At 36.8% G+C, this 27,153-nt stretch overlaps 1 protein-coding gene across 9 annotated transcripts in view; it reads left to right on the top strand.

Annotated features, from left to right (window-relative positions):
• LOC145981082 (nuclear RNA export factor 1-like) overlaps positions 1-27,153 on the top strand; it is an 85,841-nt gene that overhangs the window by 30,764 nt on the left and 27,924 nt on the right. For all 9 annotated transcript variants that reach the window (XM_083114216.1, XM_083114218.1, XM_083114210.1 and 6 more), the window contains 5 exons: positions 283-387; positions 18,164-18,305; positions 21,307-21,515; positions 23,370-23,476; positions 25,447-25,483. In XM_083114216.1, the coding sequence (XP_082970342.1) occupies positions 283-387; positions 18,164-18,305; positions 21,307-21,515; positions 23,370-23,476; positions 25,447-25,483 (600 nt within the window). The remainder of the gene's footprint in view (positions 1-282; positions 388-18,163; positions 18,306-21,306; positions 21,516-23,369; positions 23,477-25,446; positions 25,484-27,153) is intronic.

Here is a 27,153-nt window from a genome sequence, read left to right on the forward strand (position 1 = left end):
ATCATCATTCATCCTCATCAATTCAATTAGCCAAAAGTAGCAGAAATGCCATGCTAAGTAACAAAAAAAAGAACAATTTACAAGTAATAATGGTTCCTTTCATTGGTTCATTCTGGATAGATTTCACTGTTCTAACTGTAATTATGTATATTGTGATTGTTAGTAGAAATCATGAACAATTTAAGTTCACAATCTTTACAGTTCTACGTGATTTGGTCTGTATTGAAATGTGTTTTTGTGGAAGCTATAATAGTTTTGATTGTACCCTACCTTTTATTGTAGTACTGTAAGGATGGCAAGAATGTATCATTCTACACAGATGACTTCCAGGCAGCTGTTGCTATGCATAAGTTTTCCAGCAAGATATTCCTCAGCCTGAATACTGAGGTAAGTGCGATGCCTAGTGTTATTATTTTTATTATTATTATTTTCCAAATATTATTAAATGTAAGTTGTTCATAATGTAGTTTGTTTGTTCCGTATATGAATACAACAGTGATACTTGTTGTGTATCAATCAGTTTCTATGAATGGCTACAGGTGTTCAATGTGGCTTCCACCAGTTATGCGACACACATTCCATCAAAAATTGAGTTCTTGCCACACTATTCCCAAGAACTCCTCATCCACCAAAGCAAGGGCATTTCTTATTCTTATGTGCTGTTGCACATTCTGTGGCATAGGTGGCACATAGACTTTATCTTCACAAAGCCCCCATTCCAGAAGTATAAGGGGGGGTGTATGGTCTGGGAACTTTAAGACACAGCCTGCTTTTTCTTCACCTGTGAAAGTTGCCATTTTTTTTAACACTAGACCAGTGCCACATTGATTGTGTTTACAAAAGTCTTGCACATGAAAACAGGAAGATTTTCGCATTGTTGTGTTTCATATAGCTTTTTAACAATAAACCTGATAAGTTGTGTACTCTATTTTGATACATGCTGTACTTTGCCTATGTTACCTGCTCGCATAGCCATTATTAGGACTAGAAGTAATTCTTGTTATAATAAATTGTTAATAAGGTATAATAAATTGTTAATAAGGTTAGACAGGTTGTACTTGGCACCGTTAGCATTGTTTTCTAATTGCACGTGATGCATAAGCTTTCACTTTCAAATCAAGAAGTCCAATATTCAATATTTAGTATGGATTAGTTATTTTACATAGTTTTTTCTACATCTCTAAGTTAATTGCAACAATTAGGGTTAAGTAGAGGATTTTCTAAATCCAGTATGCCCGATGTCTTGAACATTCTGCCATGTATCACAAAAAAGTGTGTAAAAACCTAGTGCAAATGCAATGCAATGCAATTTGCTTGAAGAAAGTGTTTATATATGTGCAACCACACATCTTTCACATTTACATACATGGATAATCACAGATAAATTAATCATTGAAGTTTTGTATTTTTATAGCATTGTAAAAGCAGGCAAAGAAAATCAATATTTTTTTATACTATGAAAAAAAAATGAAAAAATATTGGCCTGCAACTAGTTCAAACAAGCAAATATTTTGAATATATTATTTTATGAAAGCACTTTTAATGAAGGTACGATGTAGGTGTGTTACAAATTGAATGATGCCAAGTATTTCAAGCGACCAATCATTTGCCATTATATTATTGTCCTTTTGAAAAAAATCACAAAGATTTAATTACAGCACATTTGTAAATACTTTGATTTTTGCAAGCTAAACTCATCGTTACTATTTGTAATAATGTAGTTAGATGACCTTAAAATTTCCCTGCAATTGTGGTATTTTTTGTAGTGGTTGTTATGTGTTTGGGTGTCTTGTGCAGTAGTTGTGCTGTGTAGTGTGTTTGGGTTTGTCTTGTGTAGTAGCTGTGGTGTCTAGTGTGTTTGGGTTTGTCTTGTGTAGTAGTTGTGGTATGCTTGTATGTGGGTTTGTCTTGTGTAGAAGGTGTACTGTCTAGTGTGGTTGGGATTGTCTTGTGTAGTAGTTGTGCTGTCTAGTGTGTTTGTGTTTATCTTGTGTAGTATCGGTGCTGTGTATGTATGTGTCTTGTGTTGTAATTGTGCTGTCTAGTATGTTTGTGTAGTAGTTGTGCTGTCTAGTATGTTTGTGTAGTAGTTGTGCTGTCTAGTATGTTTGTGTAGTAGTTTTGCTGTCTAGTATGTTTGTTTTGTCTTGCGTAGTAGTTGTGCTGTCTAATTTGTTTGTGTTAGTCTTGTGTAGTAGTTGTGGTATGTAGTTTGTTTATGTTTATATTGTGTTATAGTTGTGATGTGTTTGTGTATGTCTTGTGTAGTAGTTGTGCTGTATAATGTGTTTGTGTTCGTCTTGTGTAGTAAATGTGCTGTCTAATGTGTTTGTGTTTGTCTTGTGTAGTAGTTCCTCCATTCATATTGGGGGTTAGGCGTAGAGCTGACAACTCTGCACTGTAAAAAGACATGTCAAGAATCAGCAATATGAGGCCATGGATGTTCCCAAGGTAAAATATTCCGGAGGTAAAATAGTCCCCCGTTCGGATCTCCGGGTGGGGACTACTTTGGGAGGTCCCTGGACTAAGGATAAGATCTACATTAGGAATAAGGATATTAAATTAGGCACCTGGAATGTTCTGAGCCTTTACCGGCCTGGGGCATTTCAGTGTACAGTTAATGAGATAGTTAAGTATAAATTAGATGTAGTAGCTGTCCAGGAAGTTAGGTGGCCAGGAGAAGGGAATTGTAAAACTAAAAATTATACTTTTTTCTATGGTGGTACTGAAAATCATAATTTTGGTACAGGCTTTTTCATAAATAATAGAATTATCTCTGCTCTTAAAACAATAGAATTTATTAATGATAGGATATCATATGCAGTTTTACAGGGTAGGTGGTGTAAAATTATTTTAATAAACATACATGCACCAACGGAAGATAAAGATGATAATACTAAAGATGATTTTTATACAGAGTTAGAACAGGTCTTTGATAAATTTTCTCAGTTTGATATGAAAATTCTGTTAGGTGACTGTAATGCACAGATTGGCAAAGAAGAGACATTTAAACCCACGATTGGTAAAGAAAGTCTTCATGAATTAAGTAATGATAATGGTATAAGATTGATTACTTTTGCAACCTCAAAGAATTTAATTGTGAAAAGTACCACTTTTAAACATAAAGATATCCATAAATATACCTGGTCTTCTCCAGATGGTAAAACTCATAATCAGATAGATCATATTCTCATTGATAAGAGAAGGCATACTAGTATAATTGACGTTCGTACACATAGAGGTGCTGACTGTGCCAGTGACCATTATTTAGTAATTGTTAAATTAAGAGAAAGACTCTCAGTGATAAATCATAAGCAACAAAATCTAAAAGTTCTAAAATTTGATACAGGAAAGTTTACTGATGAAAGAATTAAGAAAGATTACCAAATTAAACTGTCAAATAGATTTGAAGTTTTGCAGGATTTAAATGATGATGAAAATATAAATGAAACAGGCGTAAATAAGAACTGGGAGCACATACGTAATGCAATAGAATCAGCAGCTAATGAAAGTATAGGATACCATAAACCGAGAAAAAGTAAGCCATGGTTTGATAATGAATGTCATAATCTAATAGAAATAAGGAATCAGGCTAGACTTAAGTGGTTAAATAACTCTGATGGTACAAATCTAAGCAATTATAATGGAATAAAGCGAGAAGTTAACCGCACGTTTAGAAGTAAAAAAAGAGATTACTTGAAAAGCAAAATTAACGAAATTGAAACAAACAGCAAAAATAAAAATATCAGAGATTTATATAAAGGTGTAAATGAGTTTAGAAAGGGGTGGCAACCTAAAGTAAACTTGATAAAAGATAAAGACGGTGATTTTCTAGCTGACCCAAGCGATATTCTAAATAGATGGAAGAACTACTTTAATGACCTTTTAAATGTCCATGTAGGAGATAAATCAGAAGTGAACCTTTAGTTTCAGAACCTAACTTGACTGAAGTTAAAGATGCTATTAAAGACTAAAGAATAACAAAGCACCTGGCATTGATTTAATACCAGCTGAATTAATTAAATATGGTGGAAATTCATTAATATGTCAAATTCATAAATTAATTTGTTTAATATGGAATAAAGAAGATATCCCTCAACAGTGGAAAGAATCCATAATTGTTCCTGTGTTTAAAAAAAGGTGATAAAATGAACTGTAATAATTACCGTGGAATTTCTCTACTCTCAACAACATATAAAATATTATCTAACATTCTTTTAACAAGACTAACCCCATATGCTAATGAAATTATAGGTGATTATCAATGTGGATTTAAACGTAACAGATCAACTACAGATCAAATTTTTCACATCAGACAGACACTTGAGAAAAAGTTGGAATATAATAAAAATGTCCATCAGCTATTCATTGATTTCAAAAAAGCATATGATTCGGTCAAAAGAGATAAATTATATAATATATTAGTAGAGTTTGGAATACCTAAGAAGCTTGTTAGTATGATAAAAATATGCACCAGTGAAACAGAAAGTAAAATTCGTGTGGGTATTAATATGTCTGACAAATTTACAATTCATGATGGGTTAAAACAAGGAGATGCATTATCTCCATTGCTCTTTAATTTTGCCTTAGAATATGCTGTTAGGAAGGTAAAAGAAAGTAAAGAAGGACTAAAATTAAATGGTGTGACTCAGTTGTTAGCATATGCAGATGATGTAGACTTACTGGGGAATGATGTGAATACAATTAAGAATAATGCTAAAATATTTTTCAAAACTGCTAAAGAGATAGGTTTGGAAGTTAACAAAGAGAAAACTAAATACAGGCCGAAACCAAGTGTTAGGTAATAATCAAAATCTAATTATTGATAACAACTCGTTTGAACCAGTTTCCAAATTCAATACTTAGGAGTAATATTAACAAATGAAAATTATATTAAAGAGGAAATAAAAAGTAGGCTTAATTCAGGAAATGCATGTTACTTCTCTCTTCATAAACTTTTGTCTTCTTGTTTAATATCTAAGAAACTAAAAGTTAAAATATACAAAACAGTAATTTTGCCTGTAGTATTATATGGATGTGAAACTTGGTCCCTTACATTGAAAGAGGAACATAAATTGAGAGTATTTGAAAATAAGATCCTTAGGGAAATCTTTGGACCTAAAAGGGATGAGGAGACAGGTGAGTGGAGAAGGTTACATAATTTAGAACTACATAATTTGTATTCATGTTCAGATATTATTAGAATAATTAAATCAAGAAGACTTAGGTGGGCAGGCCATGTGGCACGAATGGGAGAGGAAAGTAGAGTTTACAGGATTCTTGTTGGGAAACCTGATGGTAAGAGACCTGTAGGAAGGCCAAGACGAAGATGGAGGGACAACGTTGAGATGGACCTAAAGGAAATCGGTAGGGATGGAAAAGAGTATATAGAACTTGCTCAAGATAGGGAAAGGTGGAAGGCCTGTGTTGCTGCAGCCATGAACCTTCGGGTTTAAGAAGGCTAGGGAGTTAGTTAGTTTTGTATTTTTTTGTCAACAAAATGGAGCTAAGAATTTCCAACATTTTTTTGATTTTATACTTGCTAATGGAATTCTGTGTAACGATCTTCATATTCTTATTGAAGTAACTTTTAAACTGAATAAATATACATTATACAACGTGTCCATAAATTGTTCACCCCATTACACATCAAAATATCTTTACTGTATAAAGTTTACCGAAAACAACAAACATGGAAATACATTCATTGACTCAAAGAATTTTAATGAACATACCGTATTTACTCATGTATAATGCACACTTTTTTCCAAAATTTTTGCCCCCAAAAACTGTGGTGCGTATTATGCATGGAATAATTCAAACACCCAACATGAAACCGTACAGGGTAATTCCATGATTTTCGAACACTTGCATTGATTTTTCATGTTTACGGAACCCTATCATGTTATACAGTTTGTAAAAAAATAACTGCATCACTTGGGAAAAGTATGGCAGGACATCTAAAGAGTAACAATAGTTACTTGTAGAAGGAATGCACATCCATAAATGTGCATAAAAACAAATATCGTGGGGTCCTCTAGCACGTCTTTTGTTTTGTTGTCTGTTGTTACCTCTTTTGCCCTCCAGGTGTCTCTGTTGTTGGCTAGTGTCCTTGAGAAACTTCATATACGGCTCGGCGGGAGATTAACAAAGTATCCCCTGTTGCTCTTATCGCATGATTGTTTGCCTGATTGTTGCTGCATTGTTTGCTTTTATAGTGTTGTGAAGTTTACAAACACATAAGCAGTTTAAGTAGTGCTGTGGATTGTGATTGATTTGAGGAATGATGAGTTTGAAAGACACTTCACCTCGCAAGCAAGGACAAATTTTGGCTCTACACAAGGAAGGGGTGAGTCAACGAGAAATTGGTAGAAAAGTTAACGTGAACCAGTCAACAGTATCAAGAGTCATTAAGACACAACAACAGTTCGGAAAATGTTCCTTGAGAAACAGGTTTGGAAGGAAGAAGAAAACATCTGCGAGGGTTGATCGTAAACTGAAGTCATTAGCGTTGCAGAAAAGAAGCATAAGTTCACGTCAACTTGCTGCACAAATTGAACTGGAGACAGGTTTTAAGGTAAGTCATTCAACAGTAGTGTCTAGACTAAAGTCTTTTGGATTTCACATGAAGAAGCCATGCAAGGAAAACATTTGTGCAAAGGTACAGAGATTGGACAGAGGAGGACTGGGATTGTGTGATTTTTTCGGACGAAAAGAAGTTTAATCTTGTTGGAAACGATGCTGGAGTGTGTAACGTGGGAGTAGGATTTGATGAGACTGCACGCGGTAATTAATAGGAAGCGGCTACGCGGCGACTCATCTTCAAAAGGTTTAAGACCCGCTCTTCACGTTACAAGTTGTGTACTTCCTTTCTTTGTGTCGTACTTCCGGCACAATGACGCAAGAGTTTACGAGCGACGAGTACAAGAAGCACGAGACAAATAGGGAAGGAGCCCTGAAAACAAAGAAACTCACGTACGTCGCACAACATGCACAATAAGTTTCAAAAAGGGTTCAACAGCGAATAGCAGTATTTGCCTTCTTCGCTGTAAAAAGGTAAAATTGCTATAATATTCTTCCAAAGTAATTTCCTTTCTCGTTTCTATTATTACTATTATATCTATTATTCAAAAGGCTGCAGCCTTATCTCCAATTCTCTCGTTTAGTTAAATCATGGATTATTTTGTAACCAATTATTTATTTTCGCAATTCTTGCCGTTTAGAATGCAGCGACAGAAATTAAAATTCCACACAATTTTAATTAACAAGCTCAAATGTATTCTTGATTGCTATTCAGTACATCATTCATTTAATACAAACATACCCAAAGTGTAGCTACTATGAGTAATTTAACAACACACTTTCATCATCAACAATTCGAGCGTCCAGCGCTCCATTTAACGTATCGGACAGTTCCCCCATTCAATTTTAACAATCAAGTGCAAACTACCAAGTGCACGTCCACTTAAACAATCTTATATCTTTTGCCAACTACTCTATAATAATAATATTTCGTACAGAGGTTTTACCTCTATTAAACAACGCACATCGCGTGCTTGGATAACAATGTACGACTCATCTTTACTCAATCGAACACACAGGCCAAAACGACCCTTATTTTACTTTACTCGTTATACTTTACTTTTTGTGTCCCCATTTTTCTAAATGCATCGTTAGTGCTACCTCAATGCGGATATGTCTATTATCGGGATACGAGAAAAAGACAAACAAAAGGAACAGAAGGGCTCGTAGTTATTCTATGTCTTTGCGTTATTTTTGATTCAAGCACGAATGCGCCCACGTTTGACGTCGCACGAGAAAAGTCTAATTTGACCTGGAACTATAAGTTCGTTGCACAATTCAAAAATCCAATTTTGCCCCAACAGGCGTTTTACTCAAAAAGGTTCATAAACAATGGCCCCGCACAGTTTCTGTAATTATTACGAACGCCGATTTACAAAAAAGCCCGGTTCGCGTAATTTATTCTGAGTCCACACTAGTTTTATATTCTATGCTTCGATTTGCTTGTTTTGCCCTTGCCGACGTGCGCCAACGAAAATATACGCTAGGTTGTAACGCTACGAAATGTTCACCTCACAAAAAAAAAGGCAAATACACGAGGGCCAATCACTTATGCAAATATGAATAAAAAGGGTATATATGTTCACATTGCCATATTCACGGTCTAGAGATTGTTGTACATACCTCCCCACGAATGTTCAAATCACGTAAAGTTGCATGGCCTTCCTTCCACTAGAGTCTATGTACTCGTTTCATCACCTTCTCCCCATTCAGTGGTCGGCGTGGCAGACGTCAATTTTACAAGTCGTGGATCGGTACACTCTTGCCGGCGTGGACTAGATGACGTGGATCGCAACGGAAGCGAGCCGTTCCGAGTGGGCGTGCTATGTAGAAAAGCTGAGGGCGAACTGAACTGCCTGGTGCAGCGGGATTTCCGAGCAGGCATAAGCTGCAAAAATTCACCGCCAGGGGCAGCACCAGAGAGAGCAATCGAGAGGCAAAACGCCCTCGATGGCTAAAAATTGGACTAGCAATTTTTTATTACGTAAGGTTTGGACCCACGCAAAAGGGACAAACGTTACAAATACCCCCAACAAGCGAAAAACAAAACCCCCTTAACCTAAAAAGGCAATGCACTGTTCCCAAGAATATAAACGCGCCAATATAAGCCCATTATAGGTCAACACATTACCATGTCCAAAACACAATCAGCTATTAACACAAACCCCCAAAATGTATCAATACACCATAATGACATACACATAATCAAAACACAGATCAGAGATTAACTCTGATAAATTTCAAAGAGCATAATTAAGTCTCCATATAAAAGCACTGCTGTTGTCGTTGATCACATAGTTCAGAGGAGATCGTGTACGCCTCCCGGTCGATACACCTAGATTCCTTGCAATGTGGACACTAGTTGAAGAAAAAACAATCACACCACTGAATTATGTCACCCACATGGTCGTTCCAGATGTGTATATGCATCATAAGGCTACGCTGAGTGTAATAGAAGGTGTTAAACATAGTCAATTCCAAAAGCGCATGCGTAGCATATTCCATCCTCGCAGAAGTAAAAACATAGAAAAAGAAAAAAATACAAGAATCAAAAACGAGAAAAGTGAGAAGGAAGATGTAAGAAATAGGAAAGGAGAGGAGGACAATTACTACGAAAAGGAACAGGAAGGTAGCACTATTACAAAAGATGCCAAAAATGAGGGAGAACCATGGGATACATAACATAAACAGTGTGTCAAATTTCAATAAAGCATAATCAGCAATATTAATAAATAACTCAACAAGGGTATGTACAAAACAACCCATAATTACAAAAAGACTGATCTTTAAAAAATATTAATACATGAATATAAATAATGCACTTGCAACTATACAAAAAAAACATAATATATATACACTGGCAAAGTAAGGAGAAGAAGCAGGAATTACGCTGGAAGAAATAAGCATTACCATTTAATAATGTCAAAAAAATCATGAGCCGTTTTCAGGGGAAGACTGAAGCGTAACTGCAACCTCAGTATCCGATAAATCAACCGGTTGGGGGTCAACATCCATATCCCGAATGATGTATGGCTTGACGTGAGAGACATGGACCTTTCGGATCATTTGCTGGGTATCTGGGTCAACCAACATGACGGTAACCGGACCCAGCATTTTAAACACCTGAGCCGGACCCGACCAACGCTCCTGAAGTTTAGAAGAAATACGAAGCAAGGCATTGCTATGGGGAAAGGTACGGTAAAGTACCATATCTCCTGGTTTCAGAGAAACCTGGGATCTGGAGGGGTCATATTTAAGTTGGCGAGAGCGCCAAGACTTTAATAGATGTTGATAAGCTTCACCCCAGCGATGTGCCCGCTCCGGCGAAGGAGGAGCAGCCAATTCAGAGTCAGTTTGTAACTCCCAAAAAAAATTCATCGGGCCGTCTATGTCTCGACCAAAAATAATTTTAGATGGAGACGTATGAGTGCTATCATGCTGGGCGGTATTGAAGGCAAAGGCTATGCTTTCCAGATGAGTGTCCCATTTGGAGTTATCCTTAGAATGGTAACAAATTAACGAAGCCTTAAGGTTCCGTATGAATCTCTCCGCTAAGGAAGGATTGGGATAATAAGCACTAGTGTAAATATGGCGAATATTTGACTCAAATAGAAAATTATTAAAGAGGTTAGAACGAAAATAAGAGGCATTGTCCGAAACCAACTCACATGGAGCACCAAACAATAAAAACAAGGTGCGTAGCTTGTCAATAATATGATGGGATGTAGCCGACCGAAGCGGAAACAAGGACACCCACTTGGAAAAGGCATCCACCACCACCAAGATATACACATTACCCTTAGTGGAACGAACAAGAGGACCAACCAAATCGATATATACACGTCGCCAAGGGTGTCGTATAACCTCAGAAGACAATAAGCCAGGAGGCTTACGGATAGCAAGTTTGGCCCTCTGACAAATGTCACAAGAACGGACATAATGCCGGATATCTGAGAGATAAGTAGGCCACCAGAAAAGCGTCGCTATTTTCTTGATGGTTTTATTGACGCCCAAATGCGCACCACCGACAGGGGTGTCGTGATAATAACGACATATTAAATGTCTAAGCACTTGAGGAACAACAACTAGAGAAGAAGTAGAACGAGGCGGCTGCCAAATCAACAGATCCTGATGTAAATGATAATGTTTAACCTGCTGATTATTCTTCAAATGCGTAATAATAGGTGACAAGTCTGAATCCTGACTTTGAAGAACCGCAATATCTGATTTATTGAAAGGAATGATATTGAATTTTGGAGCCGCACAAGCCAAACTGGTACAAGGCGGAGACGTCACCGCAAAATCGTCTGAAGAATGCATGCGGGAAAGACAGTCGGCCACCGGATTTTTAGCGGAACCAATGTGTTCCACATGGTAAGAGAAACGAGACAAATACAAAAGCCATCGACCAAACTTACCAAATTGTTCAGGGTGTTTTAAAAGCCAAGACAATGCCTGATTATCTGTTTGGAGAACAAAATGTTTAGAGGTTAAATATGTTTCAAATTTCTTGAATCCAAACACCACCGCGCAACACTCCGCTTCATATATAGATTGCTTACGCTCCAAGGGTGTACGCTTCCTCGAGGCAAACGCAATAGGACGCAATGAGCCATCCAGTTCTCGTTGGTTTAAGGTAGCGCCTAGTGCTAAACTTGAGGCATCCGTTTGAAGTACAAACTCCTTTGTAAAATCAGGCAAGGCCAGAACCGTATGTTCAATGAATGCGGCTTTCAAATTATCAAACCGAATTTGATCATCGGGAGTCCATACAAAGGTATCGTCTTTCTTCCGTTTATCTGTTAAAAAGGACGTGCGATCAGCGAATTGGGGAAGAAACCGGGAATAATACGAGAGTAAGCCCATGACCTGGGAAACACCCTTCTGGTTCTTAGGAGCGGGAATATCTTGGATAGCTGAAATCCGATCCGGATCCATAACCATCTGGCCTTTACGAATGATATAACCGAGATACTTAATCTCCGACGCCATCCAAATAGATTTATCCGGATTGACAGTAAGACCAGCCGATCGCAAAACCTGAAGGACCTCTCTAAGATGTTCCATATGGGACGACTCATCGGGTGAATATATCAATAAATCATCTGCATAGGTCAAAAGGAACTTGTATTTAAACTTTCCCAAAACCTCATCGAGAACCCTTGACAATATCTGAGTTCCAAGATTGATTCCAAACGGAACGCGAGTATATCTATACTGGCCAAAGGAAGTGACGAATGCTGTCAAGTCTTTACTCCTCTCATCTAACCGTATCTGATGGAACGATTGGCATAGATCCAAACAAGAAAATACTGCCGCTGATTGTAGGTGTTGAAACAATAAGTCTATGCACGGTTGCGGAAATTGATCATACGCTATTAGGCGGTTAAGGTTCTTGTATGAGCATACCAGACGGTGTGTACCGTTCTTTTTGGGAACCAGAAAGGCCGGGCTGGAGTAAGCTGACCGACAGGGCTCTATAATGTGCTGAGCCTGCAACTCTTCAATCTGTTTCCTCATTATGTCAGTTTGAACAGGATTAAGTTGGAAGGGTTTTGATCGAAAGGGGATGTCTGACACAACAGGTATCGAAACCGGATCCAAAGTGCAAGTACCAACCTTTTCCGTAACCACATCCTGAAATTGAAGTAACAATGATTGTAAGGATTGGTTATCCAAGTGAACGGGAAGGGGATCGGTAATAACGGACACATGAGAAGTTTCTGGCGAACTCGAGGAGGAACCAGGGAGGGCCTCAGAGATATGTAGCTGGATAGGTTCAGGGAAAGCAATAGGTACACCCTCCTGATGAAAGGGAAAGGATAAAAGTTTCGTCTCAAAAGAAATGGTCGCTTTGGTATGGACCAAAAAATCCGTGCCCAAAATTAATGAAAAGGGGAGAGCTTCCGACACCCAAAAGCGCCATTTCCAAGTAAGTCGGTCAAGTCGCAAAGGTAGGTAACAAAAGGAGGATAACAAAAATGAATGGTTAGTAACATCTCGCAATTCGATGGATTGGTCAGAAAAAATAGGAAAGGAACCTTTAAGAGTATGTAACAAAGAAGAAGAAATTATAGATACCGAAGAAGCGGTATCAAGTAATGCCAAAACGGGAGAATGATTAAGAAGCACCCGCAGTGTGGGTGTCGGGTGACCTTCAAACAAAAAGGGATATTCGGCATGCAGTGAAAAGGGAGGGGTATCCACCTGTGTTGTACCGAAAGCCAAAGGTAAATTGGAATCCTGCCCCAACCTAGTTGATGACGCTACCGCTGGCATGCATGATGGAATAGAAACTGGTTGATGGGGCGAAATATCTGGAACTGAAGAATCGTCTACCGAAGGCACATGTTCCAAAATGTCCACATTGTTTTGTTTGCGTTGGAGATTCCACTTCAATTCCGGCTGCCAAATGTTTTGGGCCATAAGAAGTAAATCCCCAATAGTTTGAGGACGGGAATGCCCCAAAAGTAATGCACGCGCTGGAAAATTTATACCCTCGATAATCGTACCTAATAATTGTGACTCCGACCATTCTACCGGGAGAATTTGATAAGCGTCATAGATGTCGCGAACGAATGAGTACAAACTCTCACCGGGTTGCTGCACCCGATGTAAAACCTCGTTCTGAAATGGCAACAATAAAGAATGTGGAATCAACCGATTCCATATCATTAACTTGAATAAATTCCAAGGCAACTTTTGTAAAAGGCCTTCCAGCCAAATCTCTTTAAGGGGAGTCAAGGTGTACTGCAAGGCCCATAGCAAAACCGACTCAATGTCAAGCAATTCCAAGGTAACTATCTTATGAAGTCGGAGAAAAAAGGTAAATAAAAGAGGGATATCTAGTCCATGTAACACTGGCAGATCTTGAAAAAGAAATTTGAAGGCATTGAAGCGTACAAGGTCGCGCACGGGCGTTTGTGGCTGAGGTAACAGGAGACCACTTACAAAATCCAATGTTGAAGGGGAGGGTGGAGGTAAAGGGGACTGAGCATAGGGAGGAGGAATATCGAATGTCATATTGCTATCACAAAAGAACAAGGAAATCCTTAAATTTGTAAACACCCGGTACAAGTGAAAAGTAAGAAAAGCCAAACACTAATCGAAAAAAAAAAGGGCAAGGATTAATTGAGGGGGCTACCAAAACCAAAGAAATGGCAAAAGCTGTAAATGGGGAAAAAAAAATACACGAAAGAAAAAAAAGGGGGGTGAAGGATGGGAGGTAAAAAATTTTCGGGGCAATTATTACTAAAAAAAAATATAAAGTTAATTGATGGATCAAAAGAAACCAAAACTGTGCTGCCAAAGTTTGTATAAAGGGACAAGAAAGAAGAAAGGGGGGGGGGGAATTAATGGGAGGGGAAAAAAAATTTCATTTCAATTATAACAAAAAGGTATAATATTGATTGATCGGAACGAAAAAAACCAATGCTCTGGTACCAAAATTTGTAACGTGGGAGTAGGATTTGATGAGACTGCACGCGGTAATTAATAGGAAGCGGCTACGCGGCGACTCATCTTCAAAAGGTTTAAGACCCGCTCTTCACGTTACAAGTTGTGTACTTCCTTTCTTTGTGTCGTTCTTCCGGCACAATGACGCAAGAGTTTACGAGCGACGAGTACAAGAAGCACGAGACAAATAGGGAAGGAGCCCTGAAAACAAAGAAACTCACGTACGTCGCACAACATGCACAATAAGTTTCAAAAAGGGTTCAACAGCGAATAGCAGTATTTGCCTTCTTCGCTGTAAAAAGGTAAAATTGCTATAATATTCTTCCAAAGTAATTTCATTTCTCGTTTCTATTATTACTATTATATCTATTATTCAAAAGGCTGCAGCCTTATCTCCAATTCTCTCGTTTAGTTAAATCATGGATTATTTTGTAACCAATTATTTATTTTCGCAATTCTTGCCGTTTAGAATGCAGCGACAGAAATTAAAATTCCACACAATTTTAATTAACAAGCTCAAATGTATTCTTGATTGCTATTCAGTACATCATTCATTTAATACAAACATACCCAAAGTGTAGCTACTATGAGTAATTTAACAACACACTTTCATCATCAACAATTCGAGCGTCCAGCGCTCCATTTAACGTATCGGACAGTTCCCCCATTCAATTTTAACAATCAAGTGCAAACTACCAAGTGCACGTCCACTTAAACAATCTTATATCTTTTGCCAACTACTCTATAATAATAATATTTCGTACAGAGGTTTTACCTCTATTAAACAACGCACATCGCGTGCTTGGATAACAATGTACGACTCATCTTTACTCAATCGAACACACAGGCCAAAACGACCCTTATTTTACTTTACTCGTTATACTTTACTTTTTGTGTCCCCATTTTTCTAAATGCATCGTTAGTGCTACCTCAATGCGGATATGTCTATTATCGGGATACGAGAAAAAGACAAACAAAAGGAACAGAAGGGCTCGTAGTTATTCTATGTCTTTGCGTTATTTTTGATTCAAGCACGAATGCGCCCACGTTTGACGTCGCACGAGAAAAGTCTAATTTGACCTGGAACTATAAGTTCGTTGCACAATTCAAAAATCCAATTTTGCCCCAACAGGCGTTTTACTCAAAAAGGTTCATAAACAATGGCCCCGCACAGTTTCTGTAATTATTACGAACGCCGATTTACAAAAAAGCCCGGTTCGCGTAATTTATTCTGAGTCCACACTAGTTTTATATTCTATGCTTCGATTTGCTTGTTTTGCCCTTGCCGACGTGCGCCAACGAAAATATACGCTAGGTTGTAACGCTACGAAATGTTCACCTCACAAAAAAAAAGGCAAATACACGAGGGCCAATCACTTATGCAAATATGAATAAAAAGGGTATATATGTTCACATTGCCATATTCACGGTCTAGAGATTGTTGTACATACCTCCCCACGAATGTTCAAATCACGTAAAGTTGCATGGCCTTCCTTCCACTAGAGTCTATGTACTCGTTTCATCACCTTCTCCCCATTCAGTGGTCGGCGTGGCAGACGTCAATTTTACAAGTCGTGGATCGGTACACTCTTGCCGGCGTGGACTAGATGACGTGGATCGCAACGGAAGCGAGCCGTTCCGAGTGGGCGTGCTATGTAGAAAAGCTGAGGGCGAACTGAACTGCCTGGTGCAGCGGGATTTCCGAGCAGGCATAAGCTGCAAAAATTCACCGCCAGGGGCAGCACCAGAGAGAGCAATCGAGAGGCAAAACGCCCTCGATGGCTAAAAATTGGACTAGCAATTTTTTATTACGTAAGGTTTGGACCCACGCAAAAGGGACAAACGTTACAAGTGAAGCTTTGGATGCGTAGTGGGGAGGAATTAACTGATGAATGTGTATCTGAGACACAGAAGTTCTCCGCAAGTGTTATGTTGTGGGGTTGCTTCACATCGAGAGGAGTTGGGAAAATTGAAATTTGTACTAGGTCTGTTAACAGCAAAAAGTACATAGACATTCTTGATCATAAATTAATTCCCACAGCTAGGAATTATTTTTCAGGTGCAAATTTGAACAAATTTTATTTTCAGGATGACAATGCCACCTGCCATCGATCTCGTTCAGTCAATAATTGGTTTAAGCAGATGGGTATACAGAGAATCTGGTGGCCTCCTAATTCACCAGATTTAAACCCCATCGAAAACCTGTGGCATATTATGAACAAGAAACTGCGAGAAAGGTACTTTGAAAACAGAAACCAGCTAATGGCAGCAATTGTACACACTTGTTACCATGATTTAGATACTATAACATGCAGCAATCTTGTTCACATCATGCCCAGAAGTATTGAGGCTGTCAGGAGGGTTAAAGGAGGCCATACAAAATACTAAATGAGGGACAGTTTCACAAATGATGATGTATCTGTGGTAAAATATGTTATTCATGCACGTGGACATTACGAGAAACTTTTTTCTTGATAAATGTAACTCTATACGTTAGTTTTCTCAATTACTGTTTAGCGTATATTGTGTAACATATGTATATATATATCTCCTATGCATACTTCATTTGTAGTCAAATGTAGAAAATATGTTTCAACAGTTACAATAAATAACCAGTAACACCCTGGTTACATTTAAAATATGTTATACCCTATCACACAATTCATATGATGCAAATAAGATTTTTTTTTTTGGCCACAACGCTAAGTGATGCAGTTATTTTTTACAAACTGTATATCGTTGTGAAGCTTGAATCCTGCAGTTTCTGAATATGGAAACAGTATTCCATACAAGATAACGACACTTATGTTAAATGCGGTTGAAATAAGTTCATCAAAAAATGAAGAAACGTTCCGATTTTTATGGTACTTTGGATGAAAGAAAACTTAAGGAAAAGATAATAAAAATTAAAATGTATTACTGGCCAAATAATATGACATACATGGAGTGTGTAAATTCCTTAATGGAAGAAATCTTGTGCTGCTAACTGCTATTTGGAAGGTCCTGAATGTGCCTTGTATAAATGTTACATTAGTCACGGAAAGAGAAAGTATATATTTTGAAAAAGAAGGAATGAGCAATTGAATAGGAATGACATCATTCACTCTTGATCAGCATAGCAACAGATTTACAACCTACAACTAAGAAAGCCATTTCTTGAAACTGGATTGTACTGCGCATTATATACGAGATAAATTTTTTGGTCACTTTTATCCATCCAAAACCAGAGTGTGCATTATACACGCACTATACACGCGTAAATACGGTACTTCTTATTAAATACGGAGAAACTAGTACTCACTTATCCTCGAAACTTTTTTTTTTTCTTTTTCGAACGAAGAAAAGACAGTTTCGCAGATAAGTGTGTACTAGTTTCTCCGTATTTATATACTACCCCATGTCTCTTTTCCCAATTATGAATACTTCTCATTGTTAATAAACCTCTACATGGCCACCCTGAGTGACTTTCACAATATCAAGTCTATTGATGAATTCACTCCACATGTTGCGGATCAAATCCACGGTGATTGATGCCACAGCCTCTTTGAGCCTGGGCTTCAATTCCACCAAGTCCGTAACTTTCTTGCTGTAGACGATGTCCTCCACGTAACCCCACATAAAAAAATGTAGGAGCATCATGATATTTTGTTTCCCCACATCCATAACACACACACACATTGCCTTTTCCCGCACCATTGCTATTTTCACTCTTTTACTGTTTTGTCGCAATGCATGATGGTACAGGATACCATGGAAGAAATTTTTTGAGATATTCTTCATGTTAATATTAACGACCTCCACTTCACTTTCATAGAAAGTTTTTTATGGGCAACATGTATGAGGTGAATAATATCTGGACATGCTGAACTTCTGTGATGATTAATGATTCCATTTCTTTTGTTATGGGAAAGTGTGCAAGCAGCAAAAGGAAAAATTGAAAGCAATATTGCACTTACTATGTTCTGTGCATTCAGCTCAAAATTGTGCTTAGTTAAAAGCTCAATATTAAATAATACCAAAACATCATTACAATAACCAATTTTGAGAAACATCAGTGTAACATCAATCAATCATTTTATCTACATTAACCTGATGTACTAATTTTCATGTGTTTTTGCAATTACAGTTAAATTTCCTTGTGACTCCCATTTACAAGCCAGTATGCGAATGGAATGATGCTGTGAAACGCAAGATAACAGCAGTCGTGTTGAGAAGATGTGTTGCTAATAAGGCTAGTGTCCACCTAGGGAGTTTTCATAAGGATAATGGTAAAGCACCTTTCATTTTTTTTATTAGCACTTGTTAATATAGTGCACAATGTAAACCTCTTAACAGAAATAGACAGATTTGATGTCATAGCTGAAAAGCAAATTTTATCTTATATGGAAGGAATCTTGGAGGGAAAATATATCGTACCAAAACTCCTTCATATGATAAGGCTTAAGGTGAAATCACACAATTTGAGAGGAAATAGCGAATTATTATGTCTTGATAAGAACTACAAAAATAACAATTATGTTCTGTTTCTCATAAACAGCTATAATTCGAATACTGTGAGATAGATAGTGATAACGTTGTTAAAACAATTTCAACTTCATATATAAGGATAATTATTTAAGAACTCTTTTATAGTTTTATAGATGAAATGTAACAATTGTATATTTTTTATGCATTTTTAAAATTCTAGTAGTTTTAGGTTATGTCTTGATAAATATTTTCAAATGCTCTCTTGTCCAATACTGCGGTTTTGGATACCTTGAAATATGTAACTTTGTAACCATGTAACATGTAATACTGCTGTATTAAGGCTAAAAAGCTGTTCTCGGCAGTTTAAAAACACTTTTAAATAAATAAATAAACAACATTATTAATGTGCTAGGTATTTTATGCAAAATAAAAAAATGCACTAATGTCTTTCTATACATATGCCTTGACAAGTATAAAGTTTTTAATTATTGTTTTTTCCATGATGGGTAAGATTTATGAAAGATTAAAAACAAGAGACAGAACTAAACAGTATGTAGGACCTTCCGAATGCAATATTTTTACACATTTCTTTGCTAGTTACCTTTATAAGCCCTGAGTTCCAGCACGACTACTTTGTGCAAATGTTCAAATATAAATAAGATGATGATACAGTGGTAAGTACTGTAGGTCCAGTCCCAATATGCCTATCTGTACAAAGTGGACTTAAAAAAATTCAACTAAAATGTAAGTGGTAGTCTATTGTTGTCAGCAAAGCATTGTACCTAGAAAAGCTTGTGTCTACTTTAAGACAAAAAGGAGCAAATTTAATCCACTTTGGAAATAGCCAAGTGTAAAAGAAAGTGTCTTTTTGTACATTTTAAAACGTGAAAATATGCTGAATATGCCCCAAATCCATAGCAAGTAGGTAGATACATGTCTAACATACTAGAAACTACAGGACAAAAGTTATGAAAGTTCTTCCTCAGTTATATTTAATCATTTTTTCAGTCCTGCAAGGATTTGGGGGAGGAAGGGAATAGCTGGTATTGCTGCCACAGCATTCTACTTTTGTGTAGATCCAATACTGATAAAGTCTATCTGTGCTAAAGTTTTCTTTACTTCTATGGGGTTAGGTCCAGCAAGTATGGTGTATGTTCCAGCACTGGAATGTTCTGTTTCACCAAAAACCTCTTTGCAGATAGTGCATTTTCCTGATGAAGAATCCATTATTCCACATATCCTCACCCGTTCACAAAGGGTCTCCAAAACATTCTTATAATACACCTAATTGACAGTCTGACCTTCAGGCACCCAATCAACGTAAATAATTCCTCGGATATCGAAAAAGGCAATCATCATTACTTTGAATGTTTGGACTTGTTCATTCGTGGTTTTTTTTTTTTCTTGGGGATTGGGTGCTCTTCCAGTGCATGGATTGTTGCTTAGTCTCAGGGTTGTACAGAATCCTAGTTTAATCACAAGTAATTACATTTTGGAGGAAGTCAGGATCATTTTCGATGTTTTCAAGAATGTCAGCACAACAATTCACTCAATGTTCCTTTTGCTCGGGTGTGAGGATTTTTGGTACCACTTTTGCACACAGTTCTTTCATGCCAAGATCATCGTGTTTGCTAGAATGCTTAGGCGATGGACTCCTCGAACAATTTTAGCGACTTTCTCGACATTGTCTTGAGTCTTCGAAGAGCAAGGGCAGCCTAATCGTGGGTCATCCCTGACGTCTTCCCTACCCCCCTTTAAAATTTCTTAAACTACTTGGTTGTAAGAGTTTAACACTGATCCCCATAAACATCTTTCAAAAAATTGCAAGTTTCTGTGGTTGACTTCCCACTTTCAAACTTAACATGATTCCGAGGGAGCTCACATGCACGGTTCGTTTCTAACAAAGACTACAGCCAGACTGCTCCACGCACGTCCATAAAAGTTTGTTTGCAGGCAGAGGAGAGTCCACCTGTCAATGTCCTACCCAGCTCTTTGTTATTGACAGGGAACAGATTTATATGTAAATCATATGCATGCATGAAGCTGAAATCAGTTATATTTTGTATCATCATTGCATGTAGACTCGAAAAACTCAGATTTTATATTCCATATTTTTTCATATATTAGGTTTTGGCTCATATTTTACGTATTTCAGTTATTTTTATATATTATTTCCATATTTCAGAACATTTCTCAACATATACTCCATATTCGCGCAGTAACTACATGTTCCCTTGTGATCGAAAACGTTGAGTGAATATCTTGCAACTAACTGACAAATTTAAAATACAATCCCATTGCTTCTTGCGATATTGAATGCAGTTTCAGTTAATATAAATCCATCTTAAGAGACAGCAGAAGGAAATTCACGTTCGAAGTCGTACAACAAAATGTTGTTACCATTGTTTTCGAAACAGAAAATGAAAACACATTTTGTGTTGTTTTACAACTAATGTTAATGTAAGCATATTGTATTTTATGGAACTCGTGTAGTATCTTACATGATTAAAAAGGTAAATTTTTAAAATTTTTAGTCCATATTAAACTACATATTTTGGTGAAAATAACTAAATATGTATTTACATATTTAGCACATTTCTACTACATGTAAATCCATTCCCTGGTTATCGACATGACCTGAAATGAATAAAAAAATCAATCCAGAAACTTTATTGCCACACCTTGTATGTTGCTTAGACTTTTTTTGTTCCTTACAATATAAGATAACACCATCCCCCCTGCTAAAAGATTATCTTGGTTTTCTGAAATTTACAAATGTTTACATTTCTGATTTTCTTACAGATTTGACAAGCGAGTTCTTCTGCCCTCTGACCAATCCTGTCATATTTACAGCTGTTCTTGATGTACTTGGTATGTTTATGCCTGATGTTCTTGACTTGAATTTATCTTACAACAAACTAAGAACTTTAGCAGAAATTGTCCAAGCTTTCAAGTCACATCCAAAGTTAAATCCACAGACTGTAACAAAATTGAATTTGCAAGGAAATTGGGTAAGTTTACTATTGTTGTTACTCATCTAATTAGCTGTACTTTACTTACAATAATGTCAGGTCTTTTTCCCCCACTTCCCTTCCCTTCCCTCTTTTCTTCTTTCTCCCTACCCCATCATATATTGTACTAAAGTCGGTTGTAATTTATACAATCATCACGGATTATTATTATAAACAAATCTTTAATGAAAATATATTTTAAAATGTATAATCCAATGTAATTTACACATTTTTCTTGCATTAGCGTACTTTCATAGAACAGACTACATACTGCGGAAGAAATCCGTTATTAGGCTGTTGCCAACCTCAATACTTCTCACTAAGTCAAGTACAGAAACGGAAGTGGTATGTCGAATGTTGGCATATGATAGTGTGATTTCACATTGTCAGTGATGATGGAGGGGGGAGGGGAGGATGCAGAGGAGCCGATCTGATCTATAATCCAGAGGTGTTCACCATCCAGATGGGGACATCCTCACACTCTGGAATACTTTTTCGGGTGATGGAGGGCAAGTCGTGACGATGAGGGTGAGGGCAGGCTGTGAGGTTGGTTTAAAATAAAGACCTCAAGAAGAGAGAAGAAAAATGTGACATTTAAAAATTCACCCCCCAAATATGCATTTTATTTTATATGTAGTGTACAATAAAATGTGACTGCCTCAAAATATTTCTGTATTTTACAGTCTTCTTTCCCCACTTTTTTGCCAGCGACAATGCTTTTCTAAGTTGCTGTTTTAGTTTCCCTTGGTGTTTTTGCTGCATTATCCAACATTCTTGAATGGGATGAAAAGGACATACGAGTGTGCTCTGGATGAATTAACTTTAGAGATGTTGAGGTACACTCTGGAGGATACTGGAATATGCGTCATTGAGGTGTAGATCGACCACGTTGGCGCACGCACATTTGTCATTAGTTACCGAGACGATTATGACGATTCAAGGATAGGTGATATTTGAATTCCAAATTAGTTAGCCGGCCCCAGTGATGAAGTTGTTAGCTCATCGCGCTATGGTGCCAGGGGTCCCGGGTTCAACTCCTGGCCTGGATGTTTGTGAATGTCCATTCATCACATCATCACTCATCCCCATCTTCGCAAATTAGCCAAAAGTGTCACAAGAGGCAAAGTAAAAATAAAGAAAATCAATCAAACCAAATTAGTTATTTTCATTATTTTTCTCTAATTAATAATTAGTAGTAATTTAGTAAATCAAATCGTATGTATTAGCTTACTTTCATTATCTATAATAATAAATCGTAACACTTTCAAATATCAAATAAATTTAATGAAGAAACCCGGGTTTTAAAACATAATTTATCTCAATGTGTCACATTCTTTCTAGCAAAGGTTTTCTTTTTTTTTAGTAAAAGGTGAGACAAAAAATTAATCCTTTGGTACGGAACCATCTTACCTCCTGGGAGGATAAGATGTAAATTTTGTATTTGATTTTTTAAATTTAGCGTAATTTTTCTTCCACTTTTGGCTAATCCCGTCGATGAGAATAAGTGATCAACAGATAAAATTGATGAAGGGACACTCACAAATAACACCCATGCCAGGATTTGGAGCCAATTAACTTCGGTGGCGAGTCCGAAAGTCTGCCACCAGGCAAGATGTACATTTTTTTTCTTCATTTTTTACATACGTACAATAACTTCCAACAGGTCATCAGTGAAACACTGCTTACTCCACGTCGGTTGACAAATGGAATGTCTTTGCACCTTGTAGACTATGTGGATTATTTCATTTTCATAAGTTTGCAACACTATTAAGGTACACGTGCTTTTGTTTACTCACTTTTCTCATTTTACTTAGTACTAAATGTATTTTCAATTGAATTACGTTTGTTTTTCAGATACAGTATATGTCTGATCTTACCCCCATTAAAGATTTTGACATCGTCTCACTGCATTTATTAGATAATCCTATCAGGGAAGCAATGGATGATAACATATTGATAAGGTTTGTGTTATCTTTCCTAATTTTTATTATCTAATTTAGCAGTAGAGAGTTTTCCTTTAATTTAAGAATTTCACGAGCTTTGCAAAAATGCCGTTCCGTGCAAAGTTCCTTTTTATACTGTGCCAGTTCTATGCAACAAAACTTAATTTTTTTGAGTACGTGGCATGTAATTTAGTATTCTGATGTAATTCTTGAATATTGTGAGGCATAAATTTTGGTAAATTGATGCATGTGATGAGAGTGCAATACACACACACTAATACTAATCAATATTTTGAACAACTTTTAATTATTAAAATTTTCAAGCATCAGAATCTATGAGAGTATCGGTTAAAAGTGGTATTGGCTCCACAGCATAATGAGTCCACCGTTCAGTAGGCAAAGTTGATGGTGATGTATTGATATTGGCACTAGTCGTATTGATGTCGGACAGCATGGGCTACATCAGGGGTTCCCAAATGTTTTGGTTTCTCGGCACCCTTAAGGTTTCAAGATTTTTCCATGGCACCCAAGTCAGAATGTAGGCCTATTTAACACTTGCAACGCTTGGTTAGGTTGCTTGCCTTAAGTTAAAAAAAACAACAAAAAAACAACAACATATATTTCAAATTCAAAAACATTTTACCTGTAAAAAGTACTAAATAAGCACATATTTGGAATAACTGTAATTTCAGTTAAAGTATTGGAACATTTCACGGCACATATGTAAGCCAACCATGGGGTGCCACAGTACACATTTTGAGAACCACTGGGCTACATTTTTTTATTTACCAATACGAGTCGATACTTTCTGGCATTTTGATCATTCACAGGGTCCATAAAAATGCCATGGAACACTTGCACGGAACCTAGTTATCCTGGCAATCCTGAAAAATTAAAAGTTTCCATTGATTTTGTACCAATATTATGCAAGCAAACTATATTTTGTGATATTGAGTGAATAAACAACTGTAAAGGACAGCATTGTGCTATATGTCAGGAAGCATACATTAGGATTACAGGAATGGTAGAGCATTATTCCCTGCAGCTTCCAACAGTTCTCTGTGGCCTTGTCTGACATTTCTCCCCCGAAGAAGGACTATTTTTATATAACAATAGTGTTCATACCACGCCACTTCATTCTGTATGGTTTTTGACGCAACATTGAATTACCACCACCTGCCATCTAGTGATGTCTGCACATACTATGGGTGTCACGTCCTCCGGGACATACAGTCATATTGTGGTGCCACCATTTAACTTTGAGAAAAACATAGTTGCCATGACTTGTACCCTCGTAAAATTCTAGACCAAGCATCTAAACAGCTGTTTCTGGCTGTGAATTGATGAAAGTGGAAGTAATTTTTTTGGCATATAAAACTGTTGAACCTTTACGAAAGCACTCATTGGAGAAGATAAAAAATTCTCATATACGGAGGTAAAAGGTAAAGTTCCCCATGCATATAACACCGTGCCATGAAGGCACAATTCTCATATATTTATTGATTCAGTTGATGTTTTAAGTCCACTTTATACACAGTAAGGCTAATCAGGACTGGACCTACAGTTTAAAGTGGGATCCGAACCACTATGTGCCTACAATTCTCATATATGAAGCTGGATTAATGAGTTTGTGGAAGGTAAATTTATATCTAGTACTTCATAGTGTGATCTTTGTTTGCATATTAACGTAATTTAAAAATGATGCCAGTGCATCAATGCCACAATAAAAGAATTTAGAAATAAATGTGGAAGAAAATAATTAGAAATTGCATTACTGTAGTCACATTATACTACACAGAGAGGTTTTAATTATGGCTTATTTGGTGGAAAAGAATGCTAAATTTTTAAAAAGATATGCATTCTGTGAAAAATAACATGAATTTTGGAAAATAACAGAAAAAAATCAAGGTCCTTATTTACTCATAATTACTTCTTTCATGCGAGTATCGAATACTTTTACTCATTCATTTCATTTGTTCTTTTACTAGGGATTTGAAGCAGATGTGCCCAAAGTTGTTGAATTTGGTGAGTATTTTTGGGAATTTTGGAATCCTGTGCTGCTCTTAAATTTTTTTAGTAAACAAGTGACCAGTTACCATACACAACCATGATTTATAAGTCTCTATGTTATGTAGAGCGTAGATATTTTTTTGATACAGAATAATTATACCTTGCGAACATGATTTATTTTCATTATGTAATAACCATAGCATAACATTTTGCATTGTGCTTAGTTTACATTGTTTTTTTGTTCTGGATATGCCAACAATGAGAATGAATTAAGATTAATGGCCCAGAATTAAAACGAATTAATTAGTATACACAAATCTAGGCACTAACAATTATTGAACAAGTAAATTATTATACAATTAATATTAAATAAAAGATAATTTATGCATCAACGGTTATAAATCTATGTCTTACTTTTGATCCAAATCTTTTCAGCGCATATCTCAGCGCAATGCACAAAAGCATTAACAATAATGAGATCACTCTATAGAAGATACTCTTTCACTAGAGAAACAAATTATATCTCATTGAAACAATAATATATCTTATTTTTTATTATTGCTATGTGTTGTATGGCACGAATTTACATAATAACAACAAGAACCAAGATAAACCATGTAGTTTGTGAACACGTACTTGACGCAATGAATGTTTCGAATTATGTGTAAGTTATTTTAGACTATTTGGAAAGTGCGGATTTATATGTGTATATGTGTGTGTGCATGCTGTTTGTGTGTGTGTTAATGTGCCTTTCATTGTATTCTCTCTTAAAATTTTATTATTTAATTGTTAAATTCGTTCATGTTATATAATTGCTTTTAGTGCCATAAATACATGTTCCTACTAGAAAGTGGGCCTCCCCAATGGTGCAGTGGTAATGTCGTCACCTTGTAATGAAGGGGTCTCGGGTTCGATTCCAGGTGGAGGCACATAGTAGTTCGGATCCCACTATAAACTGTATGTTCAGTCCTGATTAGCCTTTCTGTGCACAAAGTGGACTTAAAACACTAACTCAATCAATCAAGGGTGCCTTGAGTAGCCAATCAGAGTCCTCAAAAGCCATGATGTCATAGGAAACCACCATTCTTTTATTATTCTGTGAACAGCAGTCCTCAGTCCTCAGTCTCAGTCAGTAAGCAACTTTGGTGAAGTGCACATGGGTGACAAGCAAGTTGGTGTGCTAATGTACCATTCATTGTTTCAGTGCCATGCGCCATGTGGTTGTAGTGAGTGTTATAGTTCTGGAATAAGTTGCACAAGCAATCCAAAGCTAGGGATTCAATTAACTAAGAAGGCATAAGTCTATGTAAATTGGCAAATAGCCAAAAGCTTCTGATGCAACATGAGCATAGGTCTCCTTTGTGCACCGATTAGTGGGGACTGGAATCTACTTGCATCTGGTCTTTTGTTGCCAATCCAAGTCTACATTTGCCATTTTGGCCCTTAAACATTCACTACCTAATCAATCCAACAGGATTCCCAGCCACATATACATGCTGTTCTCAAATTGCAGATCAGAACAACCTCAAAAGTATATAGCCCAGGTTAGCCATGTGTAAGGACCAGAGTTTTGTAGGCATATATCCATTAGTGTGACATTTATGGCTTATATCAACTGTGCCATCTTCTTTTAATAGATGTAAGAATAAATGGGTCCTCAGAGAGTAATTTTGATCTAGATTTTG

The sequence above is a fragment of the Lepisma saccharinum genome, chromosome 28 (assembly GCF_977018435.1).
Source record: "Lepisma saccharinum chromosome 28, izLepSacc3.1, whole genome shotgun sequence".
NCBI lineage: Eukaryota > Metazoa > Arthropoda > Insecta > Zygentoma > Lepismatidae > Lepisma > Lepisma saccharinum.